Here is a 26185-nt window from a genome sequence, read left to right as displayed (position 1 = left end):
TTTCCAGTAAGGAGGAAACGTCATAGCACACTGATAAGACTTTTTACACACCCGATTCCCGGGTATGAACTCTGATCTTATCTCAGGAAATTAAGAGGCAGGTTGCTAAGGAACGCCCAAACACTCGATATTTCCTTAGGTACTTTCCTGTAAACCGGACATGCTCGTCTCGCATGCACAAGATTACCACATCAACCACACGGAACAGGTCGTTTCATGATAGAAGCAAAAATAAAAGTAACATCTTAAATTTCACTGACACAAACAAGAGTCAAGACGATAGTTTGCATGTTGACATTGTCTTTCAAGACTTTAATAAAAGTAATCTACAAAAACGGTGATACCAGTGAAGCAGTCATTTATACATTTGGACCGGTGTCACTGCTCAACTGTAGGCAGAAAATAACTCTTAAATACTGTCCTCTACCAGATAGGATACATTTTACATACACAACGCAGAGGCAAACAAAACAGCAAGATCAAACTGATACAAAAGAAGCATTTATTTAATTATCCACTGAAAACTTTTAAAGTGTGTGTGCATGTGTGTCAAATATATAAGATAAATCACTACAATTCATGTCTTATGTATTCAGTCATTGGAATTACTAACAGTGTTTTCTGAAGCAGGACAGAGATTTGAATGATGGTTCAGAGGCTCTTTCTTTTGACTTCTCCTACATGCACCTTTTTGGTAACACTTTGGTTAACACTTGAGAAACGGCAAGTTCGACACCATGAGAAATACTGATATTTAAAAATATATATTTTTAAACATCCATTGCCCCACATTAAACTTGATTTCAATATCTGAGATATCGGACAATATACACTTCTGATGATAAATAATGCCTGGAATGTTGATGGCTTGCCAGAGAAGAGACGTGATGACAAAAGAGAATAAACATATCTTAGGACATAATAGTTAACTTCCACCGAGTAAAAATGACCAGGCGTTTCCACCACACTGGATCAGAGAATTATTGTATCCATTCAGTCAAACCCTGGATGTGTGCCAGCTGTTGTTAACATACTACATGAGTCATTATACGCAAGTGTGTATATATATATATATATGTGTGTGTTTAAGTTTGGACGAAGGGTTCGGTTCACCCCTGGTGTCTTTGGACAGAGGGACATCGGTTCTAGCCCACCACAGTGATTGGGTTAAGGGCCAGCACGTCAAACAGCACTCACCCATCCCTAGAGAGGGGTGGTGCACCTCTGAGGAAGACACACACAGGGTGCCTTGTGAAAGCAGCAGAGTAACCCCGCTATCTAGCAGGCTGTCCCATAGATCGTTAATCACCTCATATTATGTTTCCTTTTATGTCCACGCTACAGGCCCCCTCAGAGCATTTATTGGCTCAATCTTTCAGACAGTATTATACTGACCCACTAGTTCCCCACCCCTATTCTCAAATCTGTGGTTTCATCCGTTCAGACCCCCCCCAGTTTCTGATCACCTTATTGGTTTTTCCTGAGAAGCGATTGGTCTTGGGTATAGAGTTAGAGGAGGCCAGGTTGGCGCAGAGCTACGAGGTGAGAGATCTAAGATGGAGAACAGGACAGCCCGTTAAACAAGCATGGTTTAACCTCAGCAGCCCTTCTGGGTGATGGCACCGCCCGAGCTCTTGGTCACCTCCATGGTGGTGAAGATCTGGAAGAGAAGCAGAAAGACCGTTGAGCTCTGCATCGTAGCGAGGTGGCACGACTCGTTCGCAATATAATTATAATTGTTTTTAAAGGTCAGAGCCAAGCGAGCAAAGCTCAAACCATAGAGATGGATAGAGGGTGCGCTTTCCACGAAATACTGATGACATTAGCCTTGAACATTACGTAGTTACCTATAACGGGGGTTCTCAAAGTGGGGTCCCCGGACAAAGTACTGCAGGGGTCCGCGGCCAGATCTCTCATTCATTCATTCTCACACACACACACACACCTCTCTTCCCTGTGGCTCATGGTGTGTGCAACGCCAGGGTTGCGTGTTCGATTCCCACGGGGGCCAGTACAAAAAAAATGCATGAAATGAAATGTATGCATTCACTACTGTAAGTCGGTTTGGATAAGAGCGTCTGCTAAATGACTAAAATGTAAATATATATTTTTGTTATTTAAAAAAAATAAACTAAAAGATTAAACAGACTTTGGCCTAGGAATCTGTGAAATAAGTTGAGGGTGTAACACAATGCACTGTAATATAATGAATATACAACGCATGTTGTTAACCCTGGGAAACATGGGCCTGGGGGCTCACTGAGTATGAAACCACTTTTTTGCACCGTGGAGGGACTTATTATACCTGCCACTAATAAATAAATAAATAAATAAAATATATGGGGGGGGGTCAGTCGGTAGAGCATAGTGCTTGCAACGCCAATTGTAGTGAGGGGGGGAGCAACTCAAATCAAATGCAGCTGGTCTGGGATCAGTCTTACCTCAGCGCAGGTGGGGTGTATGCCAATGGTGTTGTCCAGCTGCTCTTTGGTCAGGCCACATTTCATGGCCACGCCGTAGCCCTGCGTCACCTCTCCCGCATTGGGCCCCAAGTAATGGAACCCGATCACACGGTCCTGCAGGGAGAGAGAGAGAGGGGTGTTACAGGGTCTGATAGTACATTACCGATACACTTGATCTATTTTGTTATGTTAGCCAGACCCTGCATGGAGGAACTTGTGTTCGTCTTCAACATGGGCTATTGAATTTCACATACGTGTCAGTTATTCTAGAATAGCTTTCAGAAACAAGTGACAACAGGTTCGCATTGTCAGGGTGGAAGCCTTCTGTTCCCATTTCCATTTTTTCACCTTTATTTAACTAGGTAGGCCAGTTGAGAACAAGTTCTCATTTACAATGCGAATGTCATTTGTCTGGCTCCCAGACACCCTGTTTTCAATGTGAGAAAGTCTGAACTCTATACGGCAAAATAGGTGACAATAATTGCCGTATCTATGAATTAAAACAGGTAGTCAGGTAAGTTTGGAAAGAGGGTGTTCTTACATTGTCCAGTTTATTACAGATGATCTTTGAGTAGCACTTGTTGTTATCCCTGTTGGGGACGGTGAACTCCAGAGGCCAGAAGAGACTGTGGTACACCTACACAGTTAACAAGGACATTAAATACACATACCGTAATGGAAGAATAACATGTATTTTATTAATAAGGGGGGGAAAAAATTCTGTTAAGTATCAGTTAGAAAAGTTGAAAGAAATGATAGAAATCATAAGTGAACACAGAACCAGAACTCTGGTTTTCCACTGTCTAATAGCTAGCCGTTTTAGCTGGTGAGTCAATGGCTTTGTTCCAGTGTCCACATTTCAACTGGTATGCTAGCTAGAGTGCATATGCGAGCAGAGCCAAAATGTCAGTTGATATCGGTCCAATATGTATTATTCAGTGGCTGCGGGTGTGTGCGATGTGGCTGAAGTACCAATCAGGTTCCTAAAACTAACTTTGGCTACCAGCCACTGTGGCAGGTAGATAAAAATATATATATCTACCAGTCACTCAGATTTTTTTAACCAGCCAATTTTGCTTCCATAATTACAATTTTTTTGACATTATTTTTTAAAGATTGACATGCTTAGTAATCTTTCTAAAACAAGAAATATATTACTAGTAAGATAATGTGGTATATTGCTCAATAAAATTTTATGTGACCTGTCTTTTAACCAAAATATCACAGAGACAAAAACGCAGCTGCCCCTTTAAGCTTACCTAGGTAACGGGGCCTAGAGTCATGTGTGCCTATGAGGAATCTCAATAGCAGAGGCCAATTGATGTCTCTTTGCTAGCAGTAGAAGCAAACTCAAACATTGAAAAACAACGTAGCTTACATAATGGATACTGAACAAAAATATAAAAAACGCAACATGTAAAAGTGTTGGTCCCACGTTTCATGAGATGACATAAAAGATCCCATCAAATTTTCTAAAGCTTATTTCTCAAACTTTGGGCACAAATTTGTTGACATCCGTGTTATTGAGCATTTCTCCTTTCCCAAGATAACCCATCCACCTGACAGGTGTGGCATATCAAGAAACTGATTAAACAGCATGATAATTTAATTGTCCCCCTTGTGCTGGGGACACATTTTTTTTTTTAAACACTCAAATGTGCAGTTTTGCCACACGTCTCAAGTTGAGAGCGTGCCAGATAATTGAATGTTCATTTATTTCTCTACCATAAGCCACCTCCAATATAATTTTGGAGAATTTGGCAGTTGTCCAACCGGCCTCACAACGTGTAACCAGCTACCCGGACAGCTAATGAAACAGAGGAGTATCTCTGTCTGTAATAAAGCCCTTGTGGGGTTAAACTCATTCTGATTGGCTGGGCCTGGCTCCCCAGTGGGTGGGCCTATGCCCTCCAAGGCCCACCCATGGCTGCATCCCTGCCCAGTTAGGCCCTAATCTATGGATTTCACATACATTTAAGGCTTAATGATCTCCTGGTATTAACAAGTAAGATCTTTGAAATTGTTGCATGTTGCGTTCATATTTTTTTGTTCAGTATAAATAGCCAAGAAACACAAGGAAAGTATCAATTCAGTATACTTCAGTAAATTAGACCAACTTTAATGCGCATTGCTTCTAAAAACAAATCTTTCTTGCGCGCACAGCCCCCCAGACAGGCAGTGTTGCTGCACGAGAAGGTATAGCTATAATGTTAGGAATCTTATTTCTTTGTGCATTACCAAATATGAAACAAAATGGCAGAAATACTTCGACAACATCTACTGCAGCATTTATTTTGCTATAAAATCACAACTCACATGTGGCCATACTTGACTTTTGACTATTTTTATGAAATACTACCACTGTAGAGCTCAAAGTGTGACCACCCACCAACATGGATGGTGAATTAGACATTCTTACCCGCCAATCCCAAAATCTACACGTATTTGGCAGGGTGTTCATTTTAGGCCCGGCTACCACTAGGCTGGAAGTGGAGCGTGTGTTGCGTCAGTAGCTACCTCCAGGTTGTCTTGGCCGTACAGCTCCATAGCTTTCTCCTCAGACAGCCCACAGGCGCCATACTCCAGAGGGGTGAACACCGTGGTGGGAACATTCACGTAGTCACACTGCACACAAAATTCAACCGCAATTAGTAACAATTTACTGTCTGTACCAGGCGGTGTCACAGAGGTTCACCAGGCAAAATATCCTACTGTATAATAGAAGCTAGGGAAAAACTGTACATGGTTTCTTCTAGTTTATACATTGTAGGTGGGGCGCAAAGACCCCACCACATAACACCAACGAGGGCCAACATCCATATTTTCATTTGAAAGAAACAAGCTAATCTCCTCAAAGCAGAGACAGAGACAGTACTACCAGAGGGTCACACTGTCAATCTGCTATGGTCTACCAATAGAAAATGGCAACTCCTAGGGGGTAAATTGAAGGCCCGCTGTCTGACAATTACCTTGAGCGAGGCGCCCGCGTACAGGCGGCGTGCCAGCAGCTTGCCAGCCTGGATAGCCACGGGCGTCAGCTCCCACTTGCCCTCCAGGATGTCTCCGATGGCGTAGATGTGCGGCACGTTGGTCTGCTCCTCGTCGTTCACCGGGATCTTACCATTCCTGGGGAAGGCGGAGAAAGCGTGGAAGCTTAGCGAGGGGAACATGACTGGCGACTCCCATCTGACTCATTTTAGATCCCCATGTAGAGAGATATATATATATATATTTTTTTTTTTAATAACAGAACAATCACCAAAATAAATAACGAAACAGTCAGGGAGAATCTGAAATTAATTCAGATACTATAGGAACACGACAAACCATGGCAAATGTTGTGAACTGAATAAAGTTAGCTTTAAAAATGCAAATGTTCTCAGCCCCATGGCAAAATTAGCGTTAAAAATGACAGCATTTTAGTGGGCTATGCCCACGTCACACCCATCACCTAAACCCCATTTTGATCCTGGAAAAACCAGTGTGCCATTGTATTTGCATAATCTGATATCTGACCATGCAAAACAACTCCGACCAGGTCTAGAGTGTGTTTGGACAGAATGTGTGTGTGCGCGTCTATACAAGAGAATTCTATACCACAATGAACAACTTCTCAAGTCACATTAAAAACGAGTCATTTCTCTGTTATTCATTAGACAATTCCTTTGTCAATAATCCCTCCTACACGACACCTAGTGCAACCCCGTAAACGACACCTAGTGCAACCCCGTAAACGACACCTAGTGCAACCCCGTAAACGACACCTAGTGCAACCCCGTAAACGACACGTAGTGCAACCCTGGTGCCCCTTTAGCCGTGTGTCAGTCAGCCCCATGTTAAAATGCTGCTAGGGTCCCAGTCACATGACTGACTCAGAGGTGCAGTCACTCCTAAACCTGGCTCATGCGATTGTCTTATCCCTATGGCCTAAAGCACTTTAAGGCTGACCCGTTCATAACCAAACACCATGTTACGAACATGAAAAACACATCATCCTCAATCCAGTTTACATGATTGTGAAGAAGCCCAAGGTTTTTAAGATAGCGTTGTGTCCTAATGTTACAGCATTTTACGTTTTAGTAATTTAGCAGACGCTCTTATCCAGAGTGACCCAACGTTCTTAACCGCTAGGCTATTTGCCACCCCGGCACAAGGGAGTTTCTCTAATTACAAAGCACTTTAGGGGGTGGATCAGCTATAATATTGATAGAAGCCACAATGTAATTGTCTGCATCATTTCCAATTCCCATACATAGACATTCAATATATTTTCCTTTATTATTTCCCCTAACCCTCCCCTAATTGGAGTAAACTAATGAAGCACAAAAATCCCAACAGTGTCAGTTCTCATGTCTCTCTCACACACCCCCCCCCAGGGGTGGCAATAGTGCTGAATCACCATGACTGAAGTCTTAAAGGTACAGGCACACACAAAACACAGCGCCTTGTCTACATCTCCTTGGTGACGGCTGCAAGTGCGAATCAGTGGATGAATGAACTAAGGGAGAGGAAATAAAAAGGAAGGAAACTTACTTGGGGTTGACTTTGACCCCGGCTTGATCCAAGCCGATCTTTCCTGTACAGGCGTCGCGCCCCACTGCTATCAACACCTGAGTGAGGAGAAGGAAGTCACCTGGTTAACAGGACATTTCTCCAGCTGTAGCATATCATTAAAACAAAGCAGGAATTATTCAATTTTGCTGACAAATTTTTGTTTTAACAAATGCTCTAAGATGGACAACCCTGCAGAGTTAATTCCTAATGCAACATGTTTAAGTAGTATATTTTCAGATTTAACTCTTAGTTTCAGTAATTTATTTGACCATGCTGGTCATTTATGACCATTTTAACATCTTGACCATGTGCTGTTATAATATCCACCCGGCACAGCCAGAAGAGGACTGGCCACCCCTCATAGCCTGGTTCCTCTCTAGGTTTCTTCCTAGGTTTTTGGCCTTTCTAGGGAGTTTTTCCTAGGGAGTTTTTCCTAGCCACCGTGCTTCTTTCACATGCATTGCTTGCTGTTTGGGGTTTTAGGCTGGGTTTCTGTACAGCACTTTGAGATATCAGCTGATGTACGAAGGGCTATATAAATACATTTGATTTGATAAGTGCTAGATTTACTTTGGGACTCCTAACCTATATCGGATATTGAGCATTACGGTGATGGTACGTACAGTGTTGTACTCTCCCTCGATGGTCTCGTCTCCCTCCGTGCTCTTGGCTGTCACCTTCAGCCTCCCAGGAGTACCTGCTTCCAGCTCCTCCACCTGGCGTGTGCACACACACACACACACACACACACACACACACACACACAAAAATATAAAATAAATTGTATGCAAGGTATTTGTATCTAGTTACAAAATGTCTTTAATGCTACAATGGCCAGGGCCGGGCGAACTGAAGGCATCTTTTTCTGAAAGAGCACGTGGTTTTTCATTCAGTTTGCCCTTACAGGCTAACAGCCATCAAAGTTAGACTTAAACTGATGACAACCCTTTAGATAGAGAGCAAAATATTACACAACTTCCCTGATGACAGAGCAATTTAGTACCAGGCATTTCCAAGCCATAACAGCTGAGGAAAGACACAATGTCCTTGTACACAGATCTAGGTTTAAACACTATCTGAAATTATTTTACATACTAGCTGTACTTCATTGAGTTTACCTGTTGCAATGGAACCCATATCTACTACCCACCTGGCATTTCAGGCAGGCAAAAAGCTAAACAAAAGATTTCAAAAAGGATTTTAACCCAGGTCTGGTAGTAGATAAGTCACGCACCTTGACGGGGACGTACTTCCGGAGGAACTTTACACCATGCTCCTCCATGTGCTTGCCGGCACGGTTGGCCATGTCCTGGTCGAAGCCCCTCAGAAGGATGGAGCGTACCATGACTGTCACATCCAGGCCCAGGCCCGCCAGAAAACCCCCGCACTCCAGTGCCACGTAGGACGCCCCGATCACCAGGGTCTTGCCAGGGCAGTGGGGCAGAGAGAACAGGTCGTCGCTGCGTGAAAGGGATGGATACACACAGGAAGAGCAGCCAGAGTGCACCTCCGTTAAAACCATAAAGCTCTTAGATGTATCAATGCCAAAATTCACCCATTCCTTCTGCAATAAGCATGTGAAATACTTGGAATGTCAGATTGATTCACTAAACAAAGTTATATCCTTAAAATGTCAACAGTTAATCTCCCAAACTATACACAAAAAGACTGGTTATGTAGTCTGAAATGAGCCTGGGTCTTTATGAGACCAGTAGATAAGTATGTAATCTGAGAACTTAGTTATTCAGCCACAATTAGGGCTGACCCCATTTAGTGAACTGGTCGATTGTTTGGTCGACCAAGATTTCTTTAGTCGAGCAGTAGCAAAACATTTTATTAAATCATGGTGTACAAGACACCTGCCTGATTGGCACCTGTCTGAATGGACTAATCCATTGCGGAGGACATGGGGATGGCACAGTCCATCACTAAGACGCGCTACTGAAATTGTATATGTTATATTATGCAACACAAAAAAAGTATATTATTTTATAACAAATGCGCCTTCGCCCACGTTGGAAAGCGGTCGCTGTCCACGGTTCTGAAACACACCAGTGCGCTGTTGAATTGGCGCCATTTCCTAGACCATGTTGCTATGTGCATAATAGCACATTTTACCAGCATATTGGTGTTGAGAACAATGCGGCGGAGGAGACAGCGGAGTTAAGAGACGAGAAAACATCCATTGCCTTTAATTGTCTAAGAAAAGTGAGAAGAGAGGAAACGAACTTAATTGAATCTATAAATCAATAGCCTGACTATTCAAATGTGCCTGGCTTTATAAATCATACATATACATCTACAGAAATAATCCACATCCTGCTTCTGTTTGAGTGTTTGTTTAATAGCCTACTGATTCCGTGAGCACCAAGCCTCACGCAACCACATCGGAAAAACACAGCAGCCTTGTATAACCACCATTGAGCTGTAGGCCTAAGACCGCATCCGATTTAGTCTTAACACTAACTTACTGAGGCCTAATATTTCAATACTTACAGTAGCCTAAATACTGTATCAATCATTAATTTGTTCATGTCATCACACAGCATGAATGATTCATGACTTGAAATGCAATCAAGCAATTTAGTTTTAAAATAAAGCAACCATTGAATAATTAGTGTAAACAATAAATAGGCCTAAGCACTTATAATTCAGTGTTGTTTACATTGTTCCAAACGGTCAGAAAAAATATTGTAGTAACCCGTTTCGCACACATAATATGCACACAGCGCTTGCTCCTTACCTTTTTCTTGATCTCAAGTATTTTCCACAACTAGTCAAATTTATTCCACACATCTGACTTCCTATTTACCTCATGAGCAACCAGTAAACATTCCCCCGTTTCGAGTTTGTCACGTCCTCTCCATTTTGCTGTCACACATTAGTGTTAAGGGTTTGATATAATTCTGACATGCTATAGGTCAGGCCCTATTGGTGACGTGCATGTGACGCAGACGTGTCACGTAAAGAGAGCAAGTGTTGAGGGAATAGGGAAGGTTTTTCCTAAACAAATTTTGGTAACAACTTTCAGTCAGAAATGACTGTTCCGGAAGTGTGATCACGCTCTCCAAAGCCAATGTGAGTAAGACCTTTAAACAGGTAAACATTCACAAGGTCGCAGGGCCATATGGATTACCAGGACGTATACTGCGAACATGCGCTGCCCAACTGGCAAGTGTCTTCACTGACATTTTCAACCTCTCCCTGTCTGAGTCTAATACAAACATGTTTGAAGCAGACGACCATAGTGCCTGTGCCCAAGAACACTAAGGTACCTGCCTAAATGATTACCAACCCGTAGCACTCACGTCTGTAGCCATGAAGTGCTTCACCATTATCCCAGAAACCCTAGACCCACTCCAATTTGCATACCGCCCCAACAGATCCACAGGTGATGCACTCTCTACTGCACTCCACACCTAGACAAAAGGAACACCTATGTGAGAATGCTATTCATCGACTACAGCTCAGCGTTCAAAACCATAGTGCCCTCAAAGCTCATCAATAAGCTAAGGACCCTGGGACAAAACACATCCCTCTGCAACTGGATCCTGGACTTCCTGACGGGCCGCCCCCAGGTGGTAAGGGTAGGTAACACATCTGCCACTCTGATCCTCAACACAGGGGCCCCTCAGGGGTGCGTGCTCAGTCCCCTCCTGTACTCCCTGTTCATGCATGACTGCACGGCCAGGCACGACTCCAACACCATCATTAAGTTTACAGATGACACAAGAGTGGTAGGCCTGATCACCGACAACGACAAGAGCCTATAGGGAGATGATTGTGGACTACAGGAAAAAGAGGACCGAGCACACCCCCATTCTCATCGACGGGGCTGCAGTGGTGCAGGTTGAGAACGTCAAGTTCCTTGGTGTCCACATCACCAACAAACTAACATGGCCCAAGCACACCAAGACAGTCGTGAAGAGGGCACGACAAAACCCATTTCCTCTCAGGAGACTGAAAAGATATGGCATGGGTCCTCAGGTCCTCAAAAGGTTCTACAGCGGCACCATTGAGAGCATCCAACTGCAAGGTACTACAGAGGATAGTGTGAACGGCCCAGTACATCACTGGGGCCAAGCTTCCTGCCATCCAGGACCTCTATACCTGGCGGTGTCAGAGGAAGGCCCTAAAAATTGTCAAAGACTCCAGCCTCCCTAGTCATAGACTGTTCTCTCTGCTACCGCACGGCAAGCGGTACCCGGAGCACCAAGTCTAGGTCCAAGATGTTTCTAAACAGCTTCTACCCCCAAGCCATAAGACTCCTGAACACCTAATCGATTGGCTACCAGACTATTTGCATTGCCCCCCCCCCCTTCTTTTACACCACTGCTACTCTGTCATCATCTATGCATAGTCACTTTAATAACTCTACCTACATGTACATATTACCTAAACTAACCGGTGACCCCACACATTGACTCTGTACCGGTACCTCCTATGTATAGTCTCACTATTGTTATTTCACTGCTGCTCTTTAATTACTTGTTACTTTTACTTCTTATTCATTTTTTTTTTACTGCATTGTTGGTTAGGGGCTCGTACGTAAGAATTTCACTGTAAGGTCTACACCTGTTGTATTTGGAACTTGTGACTAATAATAAAAATAAAAAAAATTGTTGCAGCTTCAGCAACACGAACAGCGCGATAAACTGTTAACGTTCTGTGGTGGTCGCTGCAGCAGGGAGGAGAGGGAGACAACAGGTGCTACTCAGTCACTTTCTCTCATTTTCTTTTTAACACAGCAAGTCTGAGCCAGGCCATTCCCTCTAGTCATTTGTCTTAATTTCATCAAAACAGCTTAAAGCATCAGACAAGCTCAGTGCAGATAGTTAATTTGATTAAAGCACATGGGATGTGTTTATATACAGAAAAATACATGTTTAAAAAAAGTCGACCAATAGATTGTCAAAAGAACAGACAACTCTTGGTCAACCAAGATGATTTTTTTTGCCAGGGACAGCCATAGGTCACAATACAACCATTAGACATAGCCATCTCTGTACCATTTAAAGCAGGTTCTATCAGGGTCTGTTCCTATGACAACACACCAGTCTACAGCAGCAGAGGGTAATCTTCTGGGAATCCTGTGTTTAGACCAGTGGGAGATTATAGCCTTACTAAATGAGTACCCTGAATTACAAGGCTTCCTGTGGTGAAAATTAGAAAAGTGAGTGAGTATGCGCATATATATATATATATATATATATATATATATATATATATATATATATATATATATATATATATATATATATATATATATAAATATATATATATATATATATATATATATATATATATATATATATATTTTTATATATATATATATATATATATTATATATATATATTATATATATTATATATATATATATATATATATATATATATATATATATATAAAATATATATATATAAAATATATAATATATATATATAAAATATATAAATATAAAATATATATAAAATATATAAATATAAAATATATATAAAATATATAAATATAAAATATATAAATATATAAATATAAAATATATAAATATATATATATATATATATATAAAATATATATATATAAAATATATATATATAAAATATATATATATATACAAAATATATATATAAAATATATATAAAATATATATAAAATATATATATATAAAATATATATAAAATATATATATAAAATATATATATATATATAGTTGAAGTCGGAAGTTTACATACACTTAGGTTGGAGTCATTAAAAATTGTTTTTCAACCACTTCAAATTTCTTGCTAATAAACTATAGTTTTGTCAAGTCGGTTAGGACATCTACTTTGTGCATGATTTTTCTAACAATTGTTTACAGACAGATTATTTCACTGTATCACAATTCCAGTGGGTCAGAAGCTTACATACACTAAGTTGACTGTGCCTTTAAACAGCTTGGAAAATTCCAGAAAATGATGTCATGGCTTTAGAAGCTTCTGATAGGCTAATTGATATCATTTGAGTCGATTGGAGGTGTACCTGTGGATGTATTTCAAGGCGTACCTTCAAACTCAGTGCCTCTTTGCTTGATATCATGGGAAAATCAAAAGAAATCAGCCAATACCTCAGAAAAAACATTATAGACCTCCACAAGTCTGGTTCATCCTTGGGAGCAATTTCGAAATGCCTGAAGGTGCCACATTCATCTGTACAAACAATAGTACGCAAGTATAAACACCATGGGACCACGAAGCCATTATACCGCTCAGGAAGGAGACGCGTTCTGTCTCCTAGAGATGAACGTACTTTGGTGCGAAAAGTGCAAATCAATCCCAGAACAACAGCAAAGGACCTTGTGAAGATGCTGGAGGAAACAGGTGCAAAAGTATCTATATCCACAGTAAAACAAGTCCTATATTGAAATAACCTGAAAGGCCACTCAGCAAGGAAGAAGCCACTGCTCCAAAACAGCCATAAAAAGGCCAGACTACCATTTGCAACTGCACATGGTGACAAAGATTGTACTTTTTGGAGAAATGTCCTCTGGTCTGATTAAACAAAATATAACTGTTTGGCCATAATGACCATCGTTATGTTTGGAGGAAAAAGGGAGAAGCTTGCAAGCGAAAGAACACCATCCCAACCATGAAGCACCATGTTGTGGGGGTGCTTTGCTGCAGGATGCACTGGGGGACTTCACAAAATAGATGGCATCATGAGGCAGGAAAATTATGTGGATATATTGAAGCAACATCTCAAGACATCAGTCAGGAAGTTAAAGCTTGGTCGCAAATGGGTCTTCCAAATGGACAATGACCCCAAGCATACTTCCAAAGTTGTGGCAAAATGGCTTAAGGACAACAAAGTCAAGGTATTGGAGAGGCCTTCAAAGCCCTGACCTCAAGCCTATAGAAAATGTGTGGGCAGAATTGAAAAAGCGTGTGCGAGCAAGGAGCCCTACAAACCTGACTCAGGAATGGGCCAAAATTCACCCAACTTATTGTGGGAAGCTTGTGGAAGGCTACCTGAAACGTTTGACCCAAGTTCAACAATTTAAAGACAATGCTACCAAATACTAATTGAGTGTATGTAAAACTTCTGACCCAGTGGGAATGTCATGAAAGAAATAAAAGCTGAAATAATTAATCTCTACTATTATTCTGACATTTCACATTCTTAAAATAAAGTGGTGATCCTAACTGACCTAAGACACGGAATTCTAACAAGGATTAAATGTGAGGAACTGTGAAATACTGAGTTTAAATATATTTTGCTAAGGTGTATGTAAACTTCCGACTTCAACTGTATATGTATGCATGCATAATACACACACAGACACGTCAGCATTACAGACAAATGCTTTAATCTGTACAGTCTTGCTAGAGCTGGGTCATATTCACTAGACTCCAAACGGAAGGACACATCCAAACAGGGAGGCATCACCTGATCTTGTCCAATTACAAATACTTGATTTTCCCATTTCCTTTGCAAACGGTTTCGCCACAGTGTGCACTACTGAATACAACCCTGCAGTGCATTTGTCTCTATTGTGGTGATGAGGGCTTTCCCCTCGCTGGACAGCAGTCTAAATGGATTGTGGGTTAAATAATGCCTGCGGTGTGCTGGGAGGGAAGGGTCTCACCTGGTGATGCAGTATTCTTTGTCTCCGGGGATGCCCAGGTAACGCGGCCTCTCGCCTGTCGCCAGGATAAACTTTGCGGCCGTATGGAAGGTCTCCTTCCCTCGCTTGTTGGTCGCCTGGTAGGTGGAGTGGGTAAGTACAGTGTCAAACATACTTCACTAATTTATTTCTCTCGTACACAAGTTAATATCCAGTTTCAGAATACATCATGTGCTTTGCATCTAAAAAGTTCACATCCATTTTCATACTGAATTGACTGCCTTCTAAAATGGGTTAAATTGGAAGAGTCAATTTCGTATGAAAATGAAAGGCAGTCAATTCATTAATAACTGTTGTCAAAGATCTGCTTGTAAACTCACGAAGCGCCTACACACCTTGATTTTGTGCGACTCAATGAACTCAGCGTAGGAGTTGACGTAGTTGACGTTCTTGTCGCGCAGCGCCACCCGGTAGCCCCAGTTCAACGAGCCAATGTAGTTGTTCACCGCCGTCTTCATCGTCTCCCAGTTGTGCTTCACTAAGAACCAGATGAGCATTTCAAAGTCAACAATGACCACAAAAACAAGTCTTTAGTTGTTTACTACCATTACTGAAAAAGTACTCCACTGGAAATGTAACATTGACATTTGTGACGTTAAGTTACCTCAGGCTCATGAAGAGGGCTTAAACAAGAATGTTTTCAAATCAAAAAGTGACATATGCCTTCACATGTTTCATTCCTAGCACTGGCCATTGCTCTGTTCCAATATCCTTACTACTTTGGTTGAGGCCATGTGTTGGGTAGGGATGGGCATTTGACATTTGACTGTTCGAGTACTCACATTATAAAAATGTTTTCCAGAGTACTCGGAAGGGGGGGGGGGGGGGATAAAGATCTACTTTAGAACAAAGGCAAGACCTGGCTGGAAGAAAAAAAACATTTGGCCATTTATCTACGCCAACAGTACATAACAATGCCTAATTTATCATAACCATTAGCGATTACAAACCTTAATTTCCTCATACTGTATATTGAGTCAAAAAGGCAAGAGCCATTTAAGATTAATTTATTGAAACCCTAATATCAACTGGTTATATTATGGAACACAATCTTCAAAAAGGCAGTAACCTCAGCAGTGGCATTTGCTTGAAGACTGTGGCTGTGCAATGGCATAGCCTTGTTTTGTTAATTTAGCAGATAAGACACACTTATTTTCCGAGCCCTTATCACTGTCAAGACAAACCTATTACATAGCAACACAGGAGGTTGCACCTTAGAGGACAGGCTTGTGGTAATGCCTGGAGCGGAATGGATTCAAATACATCAAATGGTTTTCATGCGTTTGATGCCATTTCATTACATCCTCCCCTCAGCAGCCTCTAATGTTAATAGCAAAACACATGAAATATAGCAGAATAAAATACAACCAAATATTTTTCCAAATTAAAAAGTTGCCAGTGCGAAGTGATGCGTGTCTGGAATAGTTATTCTCAAAGGCTGATCATATGAAACGGGGCTTAGTTTGGAGCGTTGAAATGCAATTTCTTTCATGGTTACAAAACAAAATCTGGTCTTCCTTTCGCTATATGCCTACAGGCGTACAATTTAGTTTATTCTGCCTGTTCTTTGGAATTTTCAAAAATTGTTGAATATTTCCACATGGAACACTGCATGGTGCTGAATTACAGCCACAACATGTTTGTTTGGTGAGTAGGCCTAGGCTTAACGATTGAGGAAAATACACTTATCAAAATGATGTTTTTGCACATTTTCAGTGCGGAACCTGTCTATGTTTAGGGGGTTATAGACCAGGCTAACCAATTCTGAAAATGGCACTAGCAGTTTGCAAAGTAGCCCAAGCGGAAAATAAATGGGATAGAATTATTCCAAACTGCAGCTCGTTGTTGGAAACTGTTGTTATTTGGCAAGGAATGTAGCTTGTGTATCCCACCAGTTAAAGGCATTTTTTTATGCCCACCATATTTAATAGGCATTTATTTCTGTAGGCCTAATGGGAGCTTGTGTGCAAACTCCGCATGCGTGTCGAGGGAGTGAGAAGTGAAGGGAACTGTGATGCTTGCCTTGGTTTCTTTTTTGTTGTGTCTGCAAATGCACATGTACAAATGGAACACTAGAGTCAAAGCAAATTAACTTTAGCTGTGTTTGATTACCCATACTACACACACACACACAATTAGTTCATTTTAGTATACTGTAAACGAACGGTATCCATTCAGTTGAGCGTACTAGCGCTTCGCATGTCTACCAGAAGTTGATGCTGTTCCTATGCAATCTCTTGCTAGCTTGTTAGCATAGCAAATTACTAGCTAGACATTTTACGACTTTGGGTGTGTTATTAAAATCCAATCTGGAGTGCCAGAGTGCACTCTGGGCGTTCGTAAATTAAGAGCGTTTTTAGATTGTAAATTCAGAGCGTTTCACTCTGCCAGGCAGTGTCACTGGACGCACCTCACAACCGCAGTCAAGCACCTAAGCTAACTGGCTAGCTACTGCAAGACACAAATGAGACAATTTTACTCGCCCTAGCAGAGCTGGTTAGGCTGTTTAAGTTATCTAGAGCGTTGGTGACCAACTGTGCTGCTGGCAACAATTTAATTACGCTTTTTTGCAAACTGACACCGGCCATATTCAACTGGTGTTGAGTGTTCGTTCGTAAAATCATCAGTTATTCTGTGCTCTGGCACACTCGGACGAGAGTGCTCTGAAATCGAAGTAGATAGCCAGAGCAAATTTACGAATGCACCCGAATGTCCATTGAGAACGCACGACTATACCACTAAACTATGAATGACGGGAATAGTCAAGTCAATAAACATTGGGTAGTTAGATAGCGTATAGTTAATATTCTGGCAAGTTCTATGTAGGGCTGGGCGGTATATCATAAAATAAGGTATTGCGGTATTGGTGCAGGGACCGGTTTGGGTTTTTACTTTACCTTCTATACCGGTATTTGAATGTTTGGTTTGTTAAATGTGATACGCCATGTGGAATGTACATTTTTATAGTTTACTTCGCTACTTGAGTCATCCCTCTCTCCGCACCACTTTCCACAATCTAGCCAAGCCCCCTGTCACTCAAGGAGCGTATTTGATGTTCCTCAACCACGACACTTGCGTTCAGTCTGCATGGTCAATGCAGCACATGCAACAATGTTGACAACAACAGTGCTGTTTTCACTTTGCTTCTTAATATTAATCGACTAGTGTTCTATAATGACACTATTAGTTTGTGTTTCTTACAACAGCAAACAGCTAGTTTGTCTTTTCTTAGGAAGTTGCCCTACATCTTGTGAGACGCTAATTGTTAGCCTCTAATGCTAATAGCTAGCTAGCTAATAAATGTGTAAAAGCAAACGTAGTTAGCTTATACAGCTTAATAATACCAGTGATGGTGTAGGCCTAAATCAGCATGTTGTTTGTGCAACAGTATCTTCTAAATCAAATAGGAACATGCAAAGCAAGAATATGTTAGCTACATGAAGTAGCTAAGAGAGAACATGCAATGTAGCCAAAGCTTATAGGGTCTCCTAGGAAACACTTATCAACATTTTAGTTCCTAGCCTGTTACAATAACTCCTCCCTGGCATTTTAATTTGTTGTCATATCAAACACTGTATTCAAAGTGCCCACTATTATATTCTAACCATAGAACAGTCATTCTATTTCCATGATTCCAACAGTTTTTCACAAATTTGTCAAGTCAAATCACAATTGAACATTTGGTTAAAAATAAGTCCTAGATTATTTGCCCATATCGTGCAGCCCTACGTGGCAGTGTGGAAATTCTCAATTGAGCAGTGGTGTAAAGTACTTAAGTAAAACTACTTTCAAGTACTACTTAAGTAGGTATCTGTACTTTATTTTTTGACAACTTTTACTTTACTACATTCCTAAAGAAAATACTGGACCTTGTACTCCATACATTTTCCCTGACACCTAAAAGTACTCGTTACATTTCATTTTTGAATGCGTCGCAGGACAGGAAAATGGTCCAATTCAAGCACTTGACCAGGTATGTTCTCTTGACATATACTGCCTCTGATCTGGAGGACTCACTAAACACAAATGCTTTGTTTGTAAATGACGTGTTGGAGTGTGCCCCTTGCTATCCGTAAATTAAAAAAGAAAAAGAATGGTGCCATCTGGTTTGCTTAACATAAGGAATTTGAAATGATTTATACTTTCACTTTTGATACTCAAGTACATTTACTTTTGACACTTAAGTATATTTAAAACCAAATACTTTTAGACTTTTGCTCAAGTAGTATTTAACTGGGTACTTTCACTTTTACTTGAATCATTTTCTATTAACGTATCATTACTTTAACTCAAGTATGACAATTGGGTACTTTTTCCACCACTACAATTGAGTGCAGGAAATGCAGAAATGATAAAAGTGCTGAAATTTGTTTTGGTTGAAGTTGAATTGAACAGTATAAAACAAATCAGAATGGAGAAAGACTCATTGAAATCACTTAGAATGTGTGTTTTGCCACCCTAGGATCACTCACTACTCAAAAAGCAAATGTACAACTTTTATTATTCAAAAAATAAAAATAGTCAAATACCATCCACATTTTATTTTATTTTTTAATACTGTGATATAATATTTTGGCCATATCGCCCAGCCCTAGTTTGATGTATTAGTAGCCAACTAATGTTAGGTAGCTAGATAACATACCGGTACATACTGCTGTAATGATATGCTATATGGTTTGTAAGAATAGCGTAGCTAAAAACTTGTCAGCCAACCTAAGGTAACTTATTTGAAAGGTAATTACATTGCTCAACATTTTAACATTTGTAATAATTAGTTGAAGCAGTGGATATGTATCCACTCTCGTTGGACTTCGGCTGCATATTTTCCGCCATTTTCTTCAAATCTGAAAACGTTGTGACGCACGGAAATGGTGTCGACTGCTTGTAATACTTGGTATTTTGGTGACTGTAGTACGATATCCGGGAACTCTAGGCATACTGACTATACTATGACCAATAAGCATGCTATGTACTCAATTTGTCACAAATAGTACAGTTAGTATGACTATTGGAACACAGCTGTTGTCTTCAAGCCACAAAGCACACTCCACCAAATAGTTTTACAGTACTTAAATGTTTTTGTTATCACTGGTTAGAGATTGAGTTTTGACGTCCGTTCGAGTACTCATGCCCGTCTCTAGTGTTGGGCATGCATTCCAAGTGACTAAAATGGACATTGGAACCTAAACTGCTGACCTTTGAGCCAGACGCCAACCCAATTGTTACCTGTCTCCTCCGGCAACTCCCAGCCAAACTTGCGAGCGTCCTGTATGGAAGTCCCTAGCAGGGCTGTCTGGTGCATCAGCTTCTTGGGGATGCAGCCCACGTTCACGCATGTGCCGCCCAGGCCTGTCCCGAACCAAAGAAACACAAAATCACACATTTGGAGATTTAATTTTCATCCACATTGACACATGCAGACATGTTGTTACTGATAACAGCAGAATTCTGCAAGCCATTTTGATTTGGGCTTCGGTGGGCCTGCAGCAGGGGGTATGTTTGATGCACGCGACTGAACTCTTCAATGTCAACTGAAGAGTGTGACACGTGAAGCTCTACTCACCCCATGTGTTCCCTTTCGGCGTGGGCACCACATAGTCCAACACCATCACCTTCTTGCCAAGCAACGCTGCCTCCTATGCCAGGAGAAGCACAAAAGGGCAGACGGCCATTTAGACAACTTGATTAAGACAACCACTTGTCAACTAGCTCAGCTTATATGCTTAGTTTTATTGCTACGATAATGAGCCATCTGAAATCCTCCCCGTGGCTGTCTGAAAACATTACTAGCAATCATGTTCTTGCTTCCTCCGTCCTAACTTCATCTCCAAGCTCTTTAGAGGAAGGACCTTAGGCCCTCTCCTCCAATGCGCTTTGAGAGGAATTGAAGAAACAAGGACAGAGGACACATGGCTTGTACAGGTAGTAACGTTCTCAGACAGAGCCAATGATGGACTGGACTTACAGCCTTCCTTCATGGGCCTCAATACTACACTAGAAAGGTGCAGGTCTGGAGGTAAGGTTGGTTTTGAAAGCGTTATCTGGGAGGCTCTCACCTTTGAGCATGCTAGGCCTCCTGAGCCGCCCCCGATGACAATGAGGTCGTAGTCGTATACCTTATTCTCTCCGCACAGCAGCTGCTGCAGGACACCATCTTTGTGGGCCTGAGAAGAGGACGACAGGTGGTCAGACACAATGGTGAAAACAATATTAACCCAGCAGTCTTAAAAAGGGCACAAACATTTTTCTGCTTCTGGTGGGAAATAGACAAGTGTAATACAGTAAGGATACCAGCATGCTAATTTATGGTCCCAAAATGGGTCTTATTGAAAAGTGTGCATGGCTACAAGTGGCGAAAGGTAGCCTAGCGGTTAAGAACGTTGGGCCAGTAACCAAAAGGTCGCTGGTTAGAATCATTGAGCAGACTAGGTGAAGAAAAAAAAAATGGTCGATGTGCCCTTGAGCAAGGCACTTATTCAGAGCAACTTATAGGAGCAATTAGGGTTAAGAGTGTCTGCTAAATGACTAAAATGTAAAAAAGGTATTCTACATTCAACAGCGATTCTGACACCATTCATGCCGGAGGGATATTCTCCGTGCCACATGACAGAAATAAACCAGCATTTGTTAGAAAAGGGCAGGAGACAGAACACGTGGTGATATTGTCAGGATTATAATGTATCAGGAGAATGTTGGTGGCTTCAAGTGAAATATACACCATTGTGTCATGCTGACAAAGTGCCAGCTTATGCAAAGCATGACCAGGCAAAACAATTGTTTCATTAGCTAAATCGCAGCTCAGTGTAGAGGGAAGAGAAGACTAGGTTTGGGTGTTCCTAAGTAGCCATTTTGATGTAAAAAGACAAATGTAGTGCATTTAGATGTAAATCGGCTTAACCACACTTGACCCAAATAGATTCACTCAACCCTTGTTTCTGGCAAACAGACAAAGACTCTTTCGTAATATTGCAACACAATTAAAGCCTGTGGTGGGCATAATCTACCACACTCTAAAATACAAGGGGAACCTATGAATAACAAAGATATCTTTTGTTGCCAAAACCTGAGATTTTTGCCAAGTTTTATGTATGCTTGAATATCAAGACAGGATGAACTCAAAACTCTAAAGTCAGTGGCACTAGCAAAACCACGAGTGAAATGAGAATGATCTGTGGTTCATGAAAGCTGCTACATCGATCCATACCTTCATTGTTTTGTCACAACCACCGACGTGTGTCTTGTTGATGAAGACATTGGGGACAGTTTTCTGCCCGGTCATCTCAAGCAGCAGTTCTTGATAGTTTGATCCATCCTCTAGACACAAGCATTAAGAGATGTTAGCAGAATAGCAGCTACACTTACATGAAATTAATCATTCATCCTACTCTTCCTGTCATATCGCTGACATGTACACTAGTCATATACATGACTTAAGTGCTGACAGCCTGTGCAGTCTATAATGTAAATGTACTTTGGTTCTGCAAACAAACAGAGCGTGTTTAAATAAACTGCATAATTCAGTACTGAAAAATATTTTCTATGTATTTGCCAGAGCAATAGTTATGTAATACACAGTGTGTATTTATACCAGAACAGCTGTGACTGGTGAGAGATCAAATGGCAGGGGGGAGAACGAGAGAGCGACTCAGCACGTTTTGTGGTGGCCCGTAGCTAATGTTGACAGTGGTAAAACATAACATCTTCACTACGTAAAAACAGTGTATATTTGCAAAAAAGGCACCCATTAGCCTTTTTTTACCTTTCGATCAACTGTCGACATTTAAGAAATAGCAGACAAAGCCATAAGGAAAAGCTAAAAGGTGAGCTTGAGTAAACAAGCTAAGTACAATAATAGGTCCTATACATGTACTACATCACCCAAATGAGTGGATTTGTCCATTTCAGCCACACCCATTGCTGACAGGTGTATAAAATCATGTTTTATGTGCCGATTACAATAGTTGTAGACCTTATAGTGAAATGCTGACTTAGAAGCCCTTAACCAACAACGCAGTTTTATGAAAATCCCCCAAAAAGTAACAGATAAGAATAACAAATAATTAAAGCACAGCAGTAAATAACAATAGCGGGGCTATATACAGGGGATATCGGTACAGAGTCAATGTGTAGGAGGCACCAGTGTCAAGGTAATATGTACATGTAGGTAGAGTTATTAAAGTGGCAACACTCACTACCGAGTTCCAAACTGCCTCTGGAAGCAACATCTGCACAATAACTGTTCGTCGGGAGCTTCATAAAATGGGGTTCCATGGCCGAGCAGCCACACACAAGCCTAAGATCACCATTCGCAATGCCAAGCGTCGGTTGGAGTAGTGTAAAGCTCGCCGCCATTAGATTAGTGGAAACGCATTCGAGTGATGAATCACGCTTCAACATCTGGCAGTCTGATGGACAAATGCATAGTGCCAATTGTAATGTTTGGTGTAGGAGGAATAGTGGTCTGGCGTGGTTTTTCATGGTTTGGGCAAGGCCCCTTAGTTCCATTGAAGGGAAATCTTAACTCTACAGCATATAATGACATTCTAGACAATTCTGTGCTTCCAACTTTATGGCAACAGTTTGGGGAAGGCCCTTTCCTGTTTCAGCATTTCAATGCCCCCATGCACAAAGCGAGGTCCATACAGAAATGGTTTGTCGAGATCGGTGTGGAAGAACTTGACTGGCCTGCACAGAACCGAACTCAACCCCATCAAACACCTTTGGGATGAATTGTGACACCGACTGCGAGCTAGGCCAAATCGCCCAACCTCACTAATGCTCGTGGCTGAATGGAAGCAAGTCCCCGCAGCAATGTTCCAAGTAACATCTAGTGGAAAGCCTTCCCAGAAGAGTGGACGCTGTTATAGCAACAAAGGTGGGACCAACTCCATATTAATGCACATGATTTTGTAATGAGATGTTTGACAAGCAGGTGTCCACATACTTTTAGTCATGTAGTGTATTTTTATGTTACGCCATTCAAAACATGTACTGCAAATGTTTGTATGTTCGTTGATCCTTAGAGTACTCAAGACCTTTGGAACTTCAATTGAAGGCAATTCAATGACATCCCAAAACGTGTGTGAGTATATAACATCACTGTTATTAAAATCCAACGTTGCAAGTGTAGAAAGATTACTTTTTTTTTTCAAATCCTCATATAGTCTCATGAAAAGGTATGTGCTCTGCTCTGTTTCTTGTGCAGGCTGCACATACTTCATCAGTCTCTCATTCACAATTTGACAAGCACTCGATAATATTCTCACCCATCAGGCTATTCTCAATGTAATCTGGTCTTATTAATAATGATGTGGAATATTTTTTATTTCAAATGGCCAACAACAAAAATATCTACATACACATCATCCTTAACCTGCACTGGAATAGTGAATGGAGGTTGTGTTCGGTTACGTTTGTAATATGCCAGGTAGGCGACACTGGATTTATGTGCTTAATATAGCAGTACGAGAAAGCTGCGATCCTGTTATAAATAGCGGCCAGTCAAAACTCAGTTTCACACGCGACTCCGTGGGCTTATGAGAACACATTCCCTAGGTTCTGTAGGTTATGGGCTCTCCAACACTGTTCCAGGGGTCCCATGCCTATAGGCTACACTTCAAGTTATTTGGCCACTTTAGTTGTGATGCAAACCTTATCAAAAAATATATGCCTATGGGCTAGGCTACAAGATGCATGCAACAATGATTTGAAAAGTAAAAAACACTGGGCATCATTCACAAGTGATAATATTCTCACCCAGCTGACTATTATGCAGTTACTAATTTTCTTCACATATACTAAATAAAATGGGTGAATTTAGTTTTGATTAGGTCATTATCATGCACCTGTCATAACAGGGTGTGTGGGGTGGACAACCCTTATGCACTTGAATAGTGAATAGTGTACACTTCTCCTGTGTTTCATTTTCATGCCTGCCAGGTAGACTACTCTGGTTGTAAAGCGAAGCAATGTGCTTAATATTAGGAAAGTTGTGACAAATAATAGGCCTAGCCTATAGAAAGCTGATGGGCTCTTCCACTTTTAGATAGAGCCATTACATTTACATCATTTAGCAGAACCTCTTATCCAGAGCGACTTACAAATTGGTGCATTCACCTTATGATATCCAGTGGAACAACCACTTTACAATAGTACATCTAGCCATCAAAACTATTTCTTCATGCAACTGCATAGCCTATAGAAATGTTGAGCAACATGGTCTTATAGGAACACTTTCATTCCATGCATCAACCAGCTATGTGGAGCTGGCTCTCCCTGCGCAACAGGTCCTATTCCACTCAAACTCAATGCCAGGGCTCTCATTAAGTGTTTGATTTTCGATTTAATTTGCATTGATGTCCGAGTGATTAGAGGGGCAATAAAGTGCTGAGAACCAGGCAAGTTTGGTAGGCTACTAATCAGCGCGCAGTTTTGGAGAAGCCTAGTTACCGTGACGTGACTGCCGATAATACAGTCACCCCAACAGACCTAGTTGGTACAATTGTGATCATACCAATCAATGATAACTACATGTGGTGTGACTGGCATAAATTGAGAATATACAGTGCGGAGTACACCGGTATTTCAAGACAAAATCTTGACACATACTGGGAACAACTCCTTACCAATTAAATCCAACTCCACCACATTGCAGTTCACGTTCAGCTCCTTGAACAGATCCTTTACCTGGAAAGAAAAACAGATATGCTGCTTGAACCCCGTCGTTCTGTCGACTCGGTTATCTATTGGTTATTACTAGCGATGTACCTCGCTAGCCAGCGTGGTAGTCATCCAGCTAGCTTTAGATACCCACAACGGGGAGATGAGTGGTGCCTCAGTCAATACATTTTTATAACGGCAAGCTAAAACACTTGTTAGTAGCAAAAGACAACTAAAAGTTAGTTATGTTAAGTTTTCTAACGTTAGCCCAAGATAACTACATAGCTATACCCTAGACCCGACTAGTATCCTAACAGGTCCGGGTCTAGACCCGATTGGGTGGACCCGTGAAGAACTCTACTTGCAGCCAACTAATGTTACTTGCGGGAGAATGCGGCTAACTTACTCGCGGGAGAAATAAGTAAGACAAAAGCTAGCTAGCCAGCCAGTTAAGACAAAAGGTAAACGCATATGTTGGACTTACCTTCACACAAAATGGACAGTAGCTTTTACTGAATACCAACACTTGATTAGAATCAATAAGCTCCTGTATCCGAGATTTTAGTTCATTCCTCCCGGTGTCATTGTCGATGGGAGGCATTTTCGGACTATTTCGGTCTGACTTGCCTCTTGGCAGCTTCAATTTGTGTCTAACAATGGAAAAGAGGAGCGAAATTCCCTCCAACAACTGGTTGTCCTTGCGAATCTCAGATAAAGAGAAACTAACTAGCTTCCTGGACCACTTGAAGTATAATATGGACTACAATTCCAACGGGACAACTTTTGTCCTCATGTCATTTCAGCGCCCGCCCAGTAGTACATCAACACAGTGAAAAGTCTTGCGTAAATT

At 41.2% G+C, this 26185-nt stretch overlaps 1 protein-coding gene across 1 annotated transcript; it reads right to left on the bottom strand.

The window, feature by feature from the left end:
- Positions 1 to 283: 283 nt before the first annotated feature.
- Positions 284 to 26173, bottom strand: LOC106583642 (thioredoxin reductase 1, cytoplasmic). Its single transcript, XM_014168053.2, has 16 exons — positions 25820 to 26173; positions 25302 to 25362; positions 21881 to 21990; positions 20733 to 20840; positions 20240 to 20312; positions 19903 to 20025; positions 15012 to 15154; positions 14638 to 14753; positions 8251 to 8476; positions 7640 to 7732; positions 6996 to 7072; positions 5432 to 5588; positions 4980 to 5087; positions 3004 to 3099; positions 2442 to 2576; positions 284 to 1660 (listed from the first exon to the last, which is right to left on the bottom strand). Exons 1-16 carry the CDS (start codon positions 25934 to 25936, stop codon positions 1598 to 1600), a joined length of 1806 nt encoding a protein of 601 aa, XP_014023528.2. The 5' UTR covers positions 25937 to 26173; the 3' UTR covers positions 284 to 1597.
- Between the last annotated feature and the right edge of the window lie 12 nt (positions 26174 to 26185).

The sequence above is a fragment of the Salmo salar genome, chromosome ssa22 (genome assembly GCF_905237065.1).
Source record: "Salmo salar chromosome ssa22, Ssal_v3.1, whole genome shotgun sequence".
NCBI lineage: Eukaryota > Metazoa > Chordata > Actinopteri > Salmoniformes > Salmonidae > Salmo > Salmo salar.
This window is presented reverse-complemented; position numbering and strand designations above follow the sequence as displayed.